General features: G+C 36.4%; 2 protein-coding genes across 2 annotated transcripts; both read right to left on the reverse strand.

The window, feature by feature from the left end:
* Nucleotides 1-704: 704 nt before the first annotated feature.
* On the reverse strand, nt 705-5,637 carry LOC147549701 (uncharacterized). The gene is made up of 4 exons (XM_086669654.1): nt 4,723-5,637; nt 3,514-3,763; nt 2,477-3,124; nt 705-769 (listed from the first exon to the last, which is right to left on the reverse strand). The coding sequence occupies exons 1-3, from the start codon at nt 5,038-5,040 to the stop codon at nt 2,742-2,744; spliced, it is 951 nt and encodes a 316-aa protein (XP_086525780.1). The 5' UTR covers nt 5,041-5,637; the 3' UTR covers nt 705-769; nt 2,477-2,741.
* A 2,035-nt stretch (nt 5,638-7,672) lies between these two features.
* LOC147549702 (syntaxin-32-like) lies at nt 7,673-11,744 on the reverse strand. The gene is made up of 6 exons (XM_086670238.1): nt 11,419-11,744; nt 10,822-11,247; nt 9,062-9,312; nt 8,805-8,971; nt 8,195-8,407; nt 7,673-7,980 (listed from the first exon to the last, which is right to left on the reverse strand). Exons 2-6 carry the CDS (start codon nt 11,060-11,062, stop codon nt 7,821-7,823), a joined length of 1,032 nt encoding a protein of 343 aa, XP_086526364.1. The 5' UTR covers nt 11,063-11,247; nt 11,419-11,744; the 3' UTR covers nt 7,673-7,820.
* Between the last annotated feature and the right edge of the window lie 3,305 nt (nt 11,745-15,049).

Consider the following 15,049-nt stretch of genomic DNA (forward strand, 5'->3'; position numbering starts at 1 on the left):
TATAATGTATGTGTTATTTCACTACTACATTTCTACTTAACAACCGTGATGCTATGCCGGACCAATCTCCAAGACCAAACTCCAAATCCAAGACCAAAATTTTAAACCAAAACCTGATTAGTGTTAAATATATTGCCCATTTTTACTTAATGGATGTGATGCTATGTCCGGCCAGTCTCCTGACTGAATCCCGATTGCGTGACGTGGCCAGACATGATCTAGCGAGAGAAAGTTTCTCTCACCGGGTCGGGATTCTGCCGGGAGATGTCAATATGGTTTCTCATGATGCGGCACAAGTTACAACCCATCAGTCGAACTGCTGTCCTTCAATGGGATTGCAATCATGGGTCTTCTAATTGTAGAGAGAAACATAGGTCTGTGTTACATATAAACACCTTCCGTCTTAGCAATCAATTTCTAAGTCTTTTAAAACTCTCAACAAACAAAAGAAGTCTTATAAAACTTCCCCTTAATTCCGTCATTGTCATTCAAAACAAATAAACCATTTTTGAAGTGTTATTAAGGAATACCAACTCCACGTTTCTCATACACAACATAAAATGTAACTCGAATACCATCAGGATTCAACGGTCTTTTTACTAGTGTGAAATCGAAGAGGGTTCAGGGTTTAGGGAAGGAGAAGGAGAAGTAACATATCGATTTAACAGCCACAGTAAACTATCAAGTTTTTTTCAGGTAAATAATTAAACTAGAACTGTAGAACTTAGATTTCTCTGCATCAGTACAAGAAAAAAAGAAGAGTTAATTCCTATATGGCCCCCTACTTTGTGACCAGCTTCCTTTATGGCCCCCTTTTTTTCGTAAATTCAAATATGGCCCCCTATTTTCAGATAAATGTCATTACTACCCTTCTTAATTCTAAATTTAAAACAATAAAAAGAAATTATTTCCACCTCACCCCTCTCTCTCTCCACCTCATCTCTCCCTACACCTCATCTCTCCCTACACCTCACCCCTCTCTCTCTCTCTCCAATTCACCTCTCTCTCTCTCCAACTCTCTCTCTCCTACTCACCCCTTTCTTCTCTGGCAAGGTGGCCGGCCGGAAAATTTTCCGGCCGGCCACCTTCAAACTTAAAAAAAAAAAAAAAAAAAATTCTCTCTCCTCTCTCTCTCTAAATTTTTTTTTTAAAAAAAAAAAATCTCACCACTCTCTCTCTCTAAAACTCCGGCGAAGGGGGTTTCCCTTCGCCGGAGATCTGTTCGTGAACAGAGTTGCTGTTCACGAACAGCTCTCTGTTCGTGAACAGCAGATCTGTTCACGAACAGAGCTGCTGTTCGTGAAAGAGGGTTCTTCAATTGCTATTAAACAACCAAAAGATTGGATTAAACAACCCCTTTGTATTTTAGAAAGATAAGCAGCAATTTGTTGTTCAAGAACTGGGGTTTTAGCAGATTGAACTGATTCTGTGTAGTTAAATTTTTTACCTGAAATTCCAGTTCTTTCAAAGTCAGCTAGAAAATTAGCATCTTCATTGTACTGATCAATTGCTTCTTTCTTGTTGCTTGATGAAGATGCTGATGTTGAAGGGGAGTTGTTTTCTGTAACTCTGTTATTTCTCATTCTTTTCCTCTTTAGGGTTTAAGGGAGTGTGTTTCTTCTAAAAAATTCATTTGGGTTTGTTTAAAAACACTTCCTTTTTGTGGGTTCTCTACCAATCATCATGCTCTCTCTCTCTCTCATAACTCTAAACCGACTTCTTAAGCTTATATATATATATATATTATATATATATATATATATATATATAATATATATATATATATAGAGAGAGAGAGATAATCCATGCAAAGACAGAATGGAGTTGGGTAAGAAATTGTCCATACTGAAGTGGGTATGTTTGAATGAGAATCTGGAAACTGAAATAAAGATATGAAAATTATCCATTCACCTTGTTTATATCCAATAAGAGAAAAGAAGAAGAGAGACAATATAGAAAACTAGGTTTATATTTTAATATGTGTGTGATATCATCACATGGGTCTTTCCTCTCTACTCTGTTCGTGAACAGATCTCCGGCGAAGGGAAACCCCCTTCGCCGGAGTTTTAGAGAGAGAGAGTGGTGAGATTTAAAAAAAAAAAAAAAAAAATTTAGAGAGAGGAGAGAGAAATCTTTTTTTTTTTTTTAAGTTTGAAGGTGGCCGCCGGAAAATTTTCCGGCCGGCCACCTTGCCGGAGAAGAAAGGGGTGAGTAGGAGAGAGAGAGTTGGAGAGAGAGAGAGGTGAATTGGAGAGAGAGAGAGAGAGAGGGGTGAGGTGTAGGGAGAGATGAGGTGGAGAGAGAGGGGTGAGGTGGAAATAATTTTTTTTATTGTTTTAAATTTAGAATTAAGAAGGGTAGTAATGACATTTATCTAAAAATAGGGGGCCATATTTGAATTTACGAAAAAAAGGGGGCCATAAAGGAAGCTGGTCACAAAGTAGGGGGCCATATAGGAATTAACTCAAAAAAGAACAAGTAAAGAACATCTAGAATAATAATATTTCTCACATGAAGACAAGGTAGAGAGTCCTCCAAAGATCTACTGAAAAAAAAAAAAGCCAAAATGGTTTAAATCTTCTTTTTCACTACTAAAGACTTAACTGAAGAGACGGTGAGGGAGATGATGAAGATGCGATTATACTAACCCGAGCTCGTTTTATGAACCGAAAAATCTGCAGTTTATTAAGCATTCATCGAAGAACAAGATATAAGCTCGCCATTAGAAATAAATAAAAGAATTACCGAACTGGTTGCTGGTTGTAGTGATTCTTCTCCTTTTTCTTGGCTGCAGCAAGTCTAGCACTCCTTGCAGAAGCTTCGATTGCAGCAGCTCTAGCAGCAGCATCCATTTCTTTGCTGGATTTCTTCTTCTTCATAGAAGCAACTTTCTTTAAGCGCTCTTTCATGTCGATGGTAGAAGAAGAATCTTCATCTGCTTGTTCGGCCTTAGAAGCAGCTTCTTCTGGAGCATTGTTAGTGTTTGAGCCATTGGGTTGGTCCTGGTCTTTAACCTCCTTGGTAGATTTCTTTTTTTTCTTTCTTGCACTTTTGCTCTCACCAGTAGAAATCTCTTTCTTCTCTAGGTCACCGTTGAGCTCATCTGGCTTCTTTTCTTGCTCGGCTGACAAGAAATTTATATCAAAATGACATTTCTTGCGAGTTGTGAAGAAAAGAGAAACAAGGGGGACTCGGTCTCAAAATGGAAAATGAATAATTGCTTTTTAGCTGAAACAGTGGAGAAATTCGAAATTTGACATGGGAGAGAGAGAGAGAGAGAGAGGCTACGTAGTGTAACAGCTCACAAAAGTTATCTCAATTTCCCGCCCTCTAGGATTTTCTAATCCAGCATATGCAAATCAAATTATCCAACAAAAACAATGAGGAGTCTTGTTTGGATACTCTGACCTCAAAAAATTTCGGCTTCTGAGAAGGTCACACAAGGTAAACAACAGAATGCAGAAACAAAAGGTTAATAGGCAAAAAATAACCACTAACTTGAAACAAAATTACCTTGCGATTCATCTTGGCTCTTGTTTATTCCAAGCTCAGCCAAAACAGCCTCAAGTTCTGCAAGTTCCTTTTTCTTCAGTTCCTTCTTGGAAAGCTGTCTTTCTGTCTCCTTTGGAGGAACGGAAGCCTGTGGAGGCATCTTAATCACTGGCTCAGCTACCTGAACCTCCTGCTCAGGTCCATGCTCTTCTTCTTCATCATCCACGTCATCATCACCTTCATCAAGACCATCATCTTCACTTTCACTTTCCTAGAAAATCGTAGACAAGTATATACGTGAATAAACAGTATGAACAAGACACGGCACAGTGCAATTCGTGATACTCTATAGGTCATGAGCACATGACTACCAATAGAAAATTGCAGTTAATTCATCAATGGAATGCAAGAAAAATCAAATGGATATATTGCAAGAGTTTAAACGAGACTAAGGTCTAAACCGATTAACCGATCTCTTAGCAATTATTCGGAGAGGTGCCATTATATTACATATCAATATTCTCCTCCACCTAGAACTAAATGAAGATCATATACTTCATCACAGAAAAATGTACACATACGATTTACAATAGCACTATTGGTTTTTAGCAAATCAAACCAAGAAAAGTATTAGATTTAGCTTGAACATTTTGGCACCGGGCAAACATAGCCTACCAATCCTATGTTATATTATTATAAGTACTATTTTTACTAGTTACTAATAAGACTTAAAGAAAAGCAATTTAAGGGCATATTGACATGATCCAAAACATATTTCAAGAGAAATCACGTAAGATATAAAACTACCAATATTTCAACGCTAAAATGTTTTGATATTGATAAGGACTCGTAAAACAACATATACAAAGAATAATCTGATATCTAAGATAATTGGTACAAAAAAGAGAAAACAAACATCCCAAGTCCTAACTTTGGTACAACGGTAGCAGCTAATACGAACCCCTCGGGTAGAATTAGAACCCACCCCTGCAAATACTCAAATAGGGTTATAAGGAAAGGGCTTTGCTCTCTCAAGTTTTAAAATACGTTTTTACGCCTCAAAGCGCTTTGCTCTCTCAAGGCGAGGTACATTTCGTTGCGTTTTAAGGCGTAACCCATTTTTTTTGTGTAAGGAAATTGATATCAATTATGTAAAAGCATAACATAGAGATTTATACTTTTCTACCATGATATAAAGAATGAAACACAATCATCAATTGAAATACTTACTTCAACAGGAGTAATACTCTCCTTAATCTCTTGAGACCCAGAAGGACCCCAAACAGATTGAGGTGGAGCAGTGGTTGCATAGTAATCATCATCATCATCATCATCAGCATCAGCCCAAGATTTCACAGTTAATGGAGCAGGAGCCCAAAAAACTTGAGCTTCAGATTCTTTCACCTGGTTTTTTGAAGATCCCTTTTTTGACGATCCATGTTCTTTGTCAGATTTCTTCTTCTTCCTAAGACTTTCAAGAGCTGCAAAAACATTAGTACTGTTTATCCCACTTGGTCCGTCGTCTCTTCTGCTTCCACCTCCAACCATTATTCTCAACTTTATCACAAAAATCTAATCAAAATTAACAATCAAAACTAGGTATAATTACTTTAAAAAGATAAGGTTTATGAAAAAGACGATAATGGAAACAGAGTATTACTAAAACGAGATAAACAAAATCAAAAGAAAGGAGATGTGGGAAGGAGGAGGAGTACGGAATGACAGAGATTAGGGTTTCTAAATCGAGAAGGAACCTAAACCTAAGCCCAAACCAAATACAACCCTACGACGAGATCTTAATGAAAAGCTCTTTTAGGGTTTTCAAAGATGAGTAATGAATGAGCTTTTTTCTGTTTTAATGTTCAGATTGATTTTCTCTTTGGGGTTCCTCTCTCTCTCTATGACTAGAAGAAGTAAAACGTCTCTAGGGATAACGCTTGTGTAAATAAATATTTGTTGATGAGACGATGGGTTGCGGTTCTTTTAGTGCACTACGAAAACGAAATAGAAAGATCACCGCCCAGAACCCAACCCTTTCTAATATTTGGTCTCATCCTTGAGACAAAGTATTAGGGTTTAAATCCCACTGCCACCAACATTAACCTAGCTGACACCTTTGGCTCCTATATTTTTCTCCAATGTTATTTTCTAATATGTAGATTACATTATGATATATGCGGGAGCATAATCCCTCAAGAAAAAAAAAAAATTGTATTGTCCCCTATATTGTGACTAGAAAAAGATGTTATGTGGTTCTTTTGTAGTGCGTATGACTGGTATTAATATAAAAGTTTTCAAAGACGTAATTTCTCCAATGTTACTCAAATCTGACCTTAATTCGAATTAAAAGTCTTTTGAAATCTTTATATTTTGCTTTCCTTCCTTAGCAAATGAACTACAAATATTAACCTTCGACAAATTTGAAGAAAGCGACGAGTAAATTTGAAGATTTTGGAGGAGATAGTGAAACAAAAAAAGTTGAGGAAGGAAATTGTTGTGAGAATAGTCCCACATTGGACAATGGGATTCTAGTAACCAAGAATATTAGGTCAAGGTCCTCTCCACTCATTACCAATTGGTTTTGAGTTGGATGACCACAAACTTAACATGGTATCAGAGTTAGGCCCACACGTGATAGGTAAAAAGCCACACGTGCTCAACGTCGCCCGAAGAAATACACGTGTTTAGGGTCAAAGAATCCTACACGTGAGGGGGCGTGTGAGAATAGTCCCACATTAGACAATGGGATTCTAGTAACCAAGAATATAAGGTCAAGGTTACATTTAATCGAACGGTTCGCTTAAATGTAAGGTTTATGACATTTAATCGAACGGTTCAAGTGGCATTTAATTTTGTAAACATATTTACAACTAAAAGGCTTTTTCCCATGTGACAACGAAGTCATAGACCAGGTGTTAATGGGATCGAGGGGCTAAAATTTCCTTTAGTCCAGATAAGGAGGTGGGTTCCTCGTAAGAACTTGTCGAGAAGGAGGTATATCCTCTTGTGGGTGGTCAATCAGTAGAGAGCCAATCTTGCAGTGCGGAAATGGAAAAATAAGTGTGGAAGCAAGTGAAGTGGGAAAATCTGCTGAAAAAAGAATCGGCTCCCCCAAAAGTGAAGGAATAGATAATGAAGAGTCGATTCTCTCAATGATGGGTGCAATCGGGTTAGTAAGGTTGGGGGAACAGACAAAGATTCCACCACACGAGAAATAGCGGATGGTGAAGAGTCGGTCCTGTCAATGATAGAATCGTGGAATCCATCCAAGGTGGAGACATATATGAACCAAAAAAAGGAGGAATTTTGTCTGACTTTGAATGAATTTAGAGTCGTCCATATCGGAAGGAGTGTAAGCACAGGGTTAGAGGATGAAAAAATATCGTTAAGTCGACCATCCCTTTGCTTGGGCCGGTCGCTTGGCCCGATCTTTTAGCTATCTTGGGACGGGCTTCAAGCTGGCCACTTGAACATCCTTTAACTGGATCAAATCTACGCCTTGTGCCCCATTCTCTCTAGTCATATCTTCCGATCGAATTGACGTTCTTTATGTGTAAGCGTTGCATGATTCAGTCGTCGTCAGTCGTTGGTTATCCGAATGAGCCACATATTATAGTTGGTTTCTAGCTAAACATTATAGTCCCTGCACGCATTGTCATCTTGATCGAAGGACATCTCGTTCACATTAACCGAATAACACAAGAAAAAAAAGGTTTTATAACTTTGAAAAAAGAAAGAGTTAAAAAGCAAAGTTTGGAGAACATGAGGTGATATAACTTGAGGCGGCCGAGTTCAATGCGATAGACATAAAGTAGGCATCTAATCTGTCAAGGTGTTATCTACAAAACAGGCAAGAATTCTTGGCCTCAAAATGGGCAGTCTTCTCTCTCTATCTCGCAGACATTTACTGTTTGTTATGAAGTCCTTGATTTGGACAGTTCAATTGTTCAAACATCCTCCTAAGCGACTAGTTAAGATTGATTATCTTATCTAGCAGATTGAAAAGATTCAGATTTAGAAGAATGAACGCTATAAAAAACACATCCTACATCCATAATCTAGAAGTTCACACGATTTCGAGAGAGATCGAGATCGAGAGAGAGAGAGAGAGAGAGATCGAGAGACGGAAAAAAGAACAAACCAACTGGTTTTCATGGTGGAAATAATTTACAACCTCAAATGCAGTACAAATCTATATCTTTGATATATAAACTTCACAGAGCCAACAATCTGATATGAGTAAAAACAAAATACAGAAAGAAGATTAAAAGAAAAAGAGAACATATTCCTCCCTTGGTTTACTTTCTTTCCTATAATTTCTGCCATTATTAAGCAACAAAAAATAAGAAAATCATAAGGAATACAATCAATACAAAGAATATCTTGATCATCAGCCACCGATTGGAAGATATCCCGTTAAGATACTTCAGCAACGCTCCTTGTGCTCCTTCGACGTTTGCTAGTGTATCTTCCATGTTCTCGTCAATCCTGTCAATTCGATTTTCACACTGCTCAGTCCACAAAATATGATGCCCCAACTCCAAATATAATAAGTTTTAAATGATTTTTGACTGCCAAAACTTTCAGTTCTAAAACTCACATACTGATGAAATAATGAATATTTTCAAGTTATGAAATTATAAACAAACAATTTACTGGAAATTTCCGTAGATATGAAAGAAGTGCGGTAGTAAAAAAAAACCTGATGGCTAACTCTCCTTGCTGAGATACCATGGTTGCTAGTTGTTGGAAGATGTTTCCTAATTCGTGAATGGTTGATTCTACATTTTGAAGAGCTTCAGCCCTACTCTGCATGTAGCTGTCCTGTAACGGAACCATCTGTTGTTGCTGTTGTTGATGTTGCTGATTCAGTAATGGCTGACTTGGGCTCGATGGTTCCCCATCTATATGCTTTCTGATACGAGAAAAAGAAGCAAAGAAAAGCCAAAAGAACAAAAATCATGCAGTTGACAAGCAGATTTTAATACACCAAAGCATCATTTTTATTGAATAAGTTTCCACTTTGCAAACCAAGCGGGGACGGCAGCTTCCTTGACGAGCCAAATGGATAAACACACCACAAACATGAGTTTAAGTCGTCCCACTGGGTGACTGGGGGCTTCACCAGTATGTTAACCCAGGCACCCAGATTGAGCCAGGTGATAATGGGTTATCAGACAAAAATATTCACTTGGAGCTAGGATATCCGAAGAAATATCCATGCAAAACCAACAAAACCGAAGTTTCAAAGAACCTCTGATTACCAAGTGCCTACCAGTAATTAACAAAATCCAAGTAGTAGTGTGTCATACCGGGAAAATGAAGAAGACGTTCCATTTGCCCATGGAGCAGGGGGAGCAACTGAGGAACTAGCAGCTGCCCTTGAAGCTAATGGACGCTGACGTACAAAAGGATTAGTAGATTCCTTCGAAGCAGTGGAAGAAAATAGCTGCCTTCTGTTGTCATGAACCTTCAAGTTCTGTAGAAATAAGGTACAATCAAATCAGTCGCAAGAAAAGGTGAGTGTCTTAAGATTATAAACATATTGCCGAAGAAAGAATTGACCTACTTCTGTTCGCATAGTGAGAACTTCTTTGAACTCTTTTGTGGCGCTCATCAAGCGGTTCTTTAGGTTATCCACAACTGTGGTTGAATGACTGGTTGTGTCTTTGGAGATATTCCCACTATCATTCTGTGAGTTGCAGATAAGTTGAAGGTCTACCACCGCTGAGTTCAATGCAGTAATATCCTGTTTTATAACTGCTGTCATCTCTTGGATCTCCATAGTTGGATCATCAAAAACCGAAGTTCTTTTTGCCACTGTTACAAATTAATAATCAATTCACTGACTACTTAAGACTTCATACTTACCAACAAAAGCAGTACAACTCAGGTAAAAATGACAAAAGAAAGCAATTTCTTAAAGGAGGCAAGTTACATGTTCATCGACTAGTAGCGTGAGAATTGTAGTGTTCAAGCACACCCATTTCACTATTGGTACTTGGTGGTCATCCAACACAGATAGGGAGTATGAAGTGCTGGCCAAACCCGGTTGCGATTGAAATGGAGCACTTTACTCTCCATTCTGCCATGTACATCCAGTACCGGCCCTGACTTTTGGGGGGCCCTAGCCCAACATATCGACGGGGCCCCTACACTTTACGTCGAAAACAATATAAAAGTTGACATGTTACATTGGAGTTTGAAGAGAAATTAGACTAGAGAAGAAACTAAATTATAAGAATATGTGTTTAAATTGATTTTTTTTTATTAAGTTTAAATGTTATGACTTGTCTCTTAAATTTCATATTAATTAGGTTGTTTTTAGTAGGAAAAAATTATGAAAAGGGAGATTTTATAGGGCCTCCTCATTTTTGTTAAAAGGCCTCCCCTTAGTGATAATTTAGCAAGTAAAATGGTTCATGAGGAGGCCTTTTAACAAAATTGGGGAGGCCTTATAAAACTTCCCGTATGAAAAATATAATGCAAGTCGTGGGAGTCCTAGGCCAAATAATTGAGTAAAGTTTTGGTGGATTAGAACCAAGTAATTGGTTCTTAACACTTGCTTCTAATGTAGTATTAGCCCAAAACTTCTTCAAAAAGTTTACCCTCCTTGGTAATCTATGCCACCATACAAGTATTTCATTAAGAAACCCTTGATCGCCTCCGTTATAAAAACAATATTTCTCGTAAGTACATCCCTTCAATTCCTCCAAATTACCATGTAATACAGTAAAATTCTAAGTTGCGATAGTTTTGGAGAACTTTCCAGAATACCTTAAATTCCAATTGCATAACAATTGACGTGAAAAGATATGGATGCTATTACACTTGCAAATGCAATACAAAACAGTAGCGCCCAACACGTAAGCTATGGTTCACGGTAAATGTCAAAAGTATCTTGCTTTGCAGGCAGCAGGTGAGAAAGATAATTCAAATTAATGTTTACCATGGTCAGTCAAAAAAGTGCTAAATTAAACAACAGGGGGTTGCTTCCCCGAGACACGCTGCTTGAAAATGAAGACACATAAATCATTGTTAAACACCAAATCACCAATAACTGTTCACTATAACCGCCATTGCCAGTACTTTGAGCTAAGAATTTGCGCCGATACAAAATACACCAATCTAAGTAATACAATGATAATTTTCATTATCCCCAGCGTCCTATTAACGAATTTGAGGTTGTCAGTTTAACAATGTGATTTTGTTCAATACAAGTAGTGATAAAATATCAATTGTGTTTGAAATTATAAGTAATCAAAATAAACAAGCATTCAACTTTGAATTAACCCTAATACTAATATGATAAAAGGGTATCACACTTACATTTTGCCAGTTTTGCAAGTTTTTGTGATGTTTGGTGAATTCCATATCCGATTTTCGAAGCTCTCTTGTTAAATTCCGATTGAATAGAAAGTCCAGCTCGAGGACCTTCAAGTTTCGATCCACTACTAGTCGGAGCATTTGATGCTGACGACGATACCGATTTCTTCAACCTCTCTGTTACAGTTAGGAACTCTTGTGTCCGATCACGATAAGATGATGACTGCGCGGATTTGACAGGCATTTCGTCAAAACTTTCAAATTTTTTCCAAAAATTGACCTTCAAACAAGAAGAAGCGAAAATTCGAATCTGAAATCTCAATACGCAACCTCAAATTCCACTCTACGAGGTCTAGATCGAAGGAAACTGCATCCAGAAGTCCAGATCAAGATCAATTCCACACAATAACACAAATCCGAACCACTTACCTGTATAGCATCACTTTTAATCAAAATTTTACAAAATTAACCTAAAACTTCGAAAGCTAATTCATAAACAAAACCCTAGATCTGGAGAAATTTTAGGGTTAGTAAAGTATAAGAACTTGGATTAGAAGACCTAAAAGAAGAATCTGAAATGTTAGAACTCATTAATCGTACCTTTTAATTTGCAGAATAAGAAGAATAGCGGAAGAAATATCGAACAATTGGAATTGAAGAAAGATTTCACCTTTTTCGGGGATTTTATGTTGATAATGTAGATAAGACGTAACTTATATTAACTTACAACGAGAATCGTAGAGCTGAAGTCTTTAATTGGCCCTTAATCTTAATGGCTGCAATTTTATCATTGGGTGCGTCGGACTCTCCCGTCTTATTCCTTTTCTTTTTTTTTTTGACAAAGAAGACTAATCCTCAAGGTGGGAAGGGATAACATTCCAAACACTATTACCATTATGAATACGAGTTCATTTGGCTAGTTTGTCAGCTTAATTCCTTGGTACGAGAGAAGATGATACCTTTGAAGTGCGAGATAGATTGTCAGATGATGTTGATGTGGCCTAGAGATGATCGATTAGGCTTTTATGGTTTTACATTCACATTCTTTCGAATTTCTGACTCTGGAAATCTCTCATAATACTGCTTTGAAATTCGTTTGAGAGTCATAGATAACGCAGCTAATGCCGGCCACATCTTATTCCTCTTATCTCATTCCTGTTTTGACACTTTCGGAGGGTTTCGGGACAAGTGCAGTAAGCTAGGGGGACGAGGCAATGTTGTTGAAACGCAACACAATTAGGCCTCAATTGCCCCAGTCCGAAAGTTCGAAGGGGGAAGCCCACCACAAACAACTTTGGGCCACCAATAGACACTCCCTTTGCCATTTTGATTACTACATGATTCATGATTCATGATCCATGATACATATATGCACATCTACAAATTGGTATACACACACACGGTAGTTGAACATACATTATTATACGCGTGTACAAACACTATTTCTTCCCTTATTTATTCTAACGGAAGTGCCATGACAGTAGAGAGACAGTGAAATCGGCAAGAGAGATCGGGGAAAGATAGATGATGGTGGTGAACTGGTGGCAGGTGAGATAGTCTGTTTAAGTAAAAAAAAAAAAATTGGTGGTAGTTGTTACGAGAAAATACTTCTTCACTTGGTCTTAGTTAATTGACCAAGTCATTCATGAATTATTTATAATACGTCATTCATCAATACTCATTACAAAATTACATCAATTATTTATAATACATCATTGATCAAGACTCCGTTACAATAATTGTCGATTATTTCCAAATTTGAAAATTTCAAACATATTGTTCGCTTTCATTTTAAAGTGACATTGGTAAGTAAACTATATGCTAACTAAACAATTTTTTTTGGTTTTTCGATTATTCACCAATAACCAAACATACAACTCTTAACAATTTCCTCTTCTACTATGTACAAACTTATTAGATTATCACATTTACTAATAAACCACCATTAACCCATAATTCAATAGTGCTTGAGATTAGAAAACAACTCATACAGTGTATGGTCATAACGCGATTGAATCCCGATTGAGGTACGAAACGACACAAGATTTAGAGAAAGATTCACTTCTCTCTAAATCTTGTCCAAACACATACCTAGAGAGATTATGGTCCACCGTCCTGAAGACGATCGCTTTTATTGGGAAATTACCCTAATCTCCAACCCCAATTCTTACCTTGTGGATACGACCCGGATCCGGATTACTAAACCTTGTAGAGAATCCGAATAATCTCCACCCATTCTTGTTGAAGAAAAGAAAAACTCAAAAACTGTACAAATTTCATAATTCCAGCTGAATTAATGTTCTTCGTTCTCGATTTTTGTCTGAAATCTAAAACCAATTTATCTCCAATTTCAGAATTTGGAATCAATCACAATCAGGTAAGGCATGTTCATTCCAACAAAGAAGCATGGTTATACACCGACCGAATATATAAAACCTTGTTTTTTGTTGCTTTAAAATCCATAAACACCGTTTCCGAAACCCTGATTTCTTATAACTCCGACGAAGAGAAGAATGTTTTGATGAAGGAACTCTGGAAGAGATCGTAGCTCTGATTTCTGCTCTGGAAGACGCCATTGATAAGGATTTTTAGAGGTTTTTTGGAGAGAGAAAGAGAGACAAAGAGGAATCCCCAAATGGTTAGTTATGTATGTGGGTTTTTAGAGAGAGAGAGAGAGAGAACTTTGAGGAATCGTCATTGTGGCCCATAGATGGCGATGGACAAACTACTCAACACTGATATTACTAAAATACCCTTCTTTAGTTGACAAATTATGCTTATTTATTTAATATGACATTTTTATAAAAATTTCAATTTACAATTGAGGCAATGAAAACTTTTTTTTTTGATGAAGAGAGGCAATGAAAACTTAAAGTGGGAAATTGCAACAAAAGAAACACTTTTTGTTTGTTGCAAAACAAAGAAAAGATATTAGGAACACTTTGTCTTTTGTCCAAATTTAAATTTGAGTGTAAGCATAAGTCTTGCTGATTTTAAATCAAGGTTCAATTATAGTGAATTTTGCAAATGAGGTAGAAAATATCCATGTTTACTAAGGATTTCTAGTTTTGTAATCACTTGGTTGCAAATGTATAAACAAAAATATTTGATCACATTTATGCACTTAAGTTTAGTCCTGAAAATTATTTACATTAGAAATCGTTTCGAAAATACACCAAATTTAAAGTTCATAAATGTTACAAAATAATCAAGTATTATCCGATGAATTCATAGCTACCAATCAAGTTAATTTGGGATAGTGGATTATGCTTGTTTATTATATATTGAGAGATCGTAAACGTTGTCTCAATATCAATTAATAATAGTGTTGGAATAAAATGATCTTTTAGTTAGAAATTACAATTTCACAACTAAATATCTCATAGAAGATATTAATTTATGATCTTGCTTCAAATAGTCCAAGTATTTGTTTTAAATACATAAGTATTTCACAACTCACAATAATATTTTTGTTAACTAAGATGTCGTTTAGCAACAAAAAATAGAAGTTGTTTAGTGTTTTGCGTGTATCAGAAGTAATTTTGCGCCAATAAGCAAACAAAAATATTTATTTTTGGGTTGAAGCGACACCTATATCCGCGTTTCCACGACTGACATGTTAATACCAAATCCAATTTCGGATTTAGTAAAAAATAGTATGAATAGTTAGGTCTTTTGTCTATAAATATATATATATATATACATATATATTAGAAAAAAATTGACACTCTTTCTTCTTAATGGAAAGGAATTTAAAAACATTAAGAAACATCGAAGAAGCTGACTAGTTTTGACCTTATAAATTTGATTTAATAATATTCGTGACTATATTACTGAGTTTTCTAAATATATAGTAAAAAGACATAATAAATGTCAAGTCCAATATTGATCAGTTTTGATCAAGTCAAGAACGGGTATGCATATAGGCCGACTCTTGTTGAAGCGATCTGAATAACATTTTACATAAACTAGGAGATTAGACAAAAATCTAATCATAAACTAGGAAGTACATTTGAGAAATATCTTATAAAACAAAGATAGAAACCGTAATGACCAAAAACGTTATAGGAAGAAGGATTTTATCATTTTACATTTTTAATCATGAGAAAAACAACATTGAGGCTTTTTTTTTTTTAAAAACCTAGACTTGGTTATCTTTTTGTTGTTTTCGGTTGAGATTAATATTCATTTTTCAAGTGTAATTAACTGATGGGGAAGAATCAAATCTATT

The sequence above is a fragment of the Eschscholzia californica genome, unplaced genomic scaffold, assembly GCF_041429995.1.
Source record: "Eschscholzia californica isolate CP2 unplaced genomic scaffold, dmEscCali1.0.p SCAF_3, whole genome shotgun sequence".
In the NCBI taxonomy this organism is placed as follows: Eukaryota; Viridiplantae; Streptophyta; class Magnoliopsida; order Ranunculales; family Papaveraceae; genus Eschscholzia; species Eschscholzia californica.

Excerpts from the sequence above, each read along its gene's own strand:
- LOC147549701 (XM_086669654.1), bottom strand. The coding sequence starts at position 5,040 with ATGGTTGGAGGTGGAAGCAGAAGAGACGACGGACCAAGTGGGATAAAC. Across the intron at positions 3,764-4,722 it reads AGAGTATTACTCCTGTTGAA|GAAAGTGAAAGTGAAGATGA; the intron begins GTAAGTATTTCA and ends ACGATTTTCTAG. Across the intron at positions 3,125-3,513 it reads GAGCCAAGATGAATCGCAAG|CCGAGCAAGAAAAGAAGCCA; the intron begins GTAATTTTGTTT and ends ATTTCTTGTCAG.
- LOC147549702 (XM_086670238.1), bottom strand. The coding sequence starts at position 11,062 with ATGCCTGTCAAATCCGCGCAGTCATCATCTTATCGTGATCGGACACAA. Across the intron at positions 8,408-8,804 it reads ACGTCTTCTTCATTTTCCCG|AAAGCATATAGATGGGGAAC; the intron begins GTATGACACACT and ends TTCTCGTATCAG. Across the intron at positions 7,981-8,194 it reads CAAGGAGAGTTAGCCATCAG|GATTGACGAGAACATGGAAG; the intron begins GTTTTTTTTTAC and ends TCGAATTGACAG.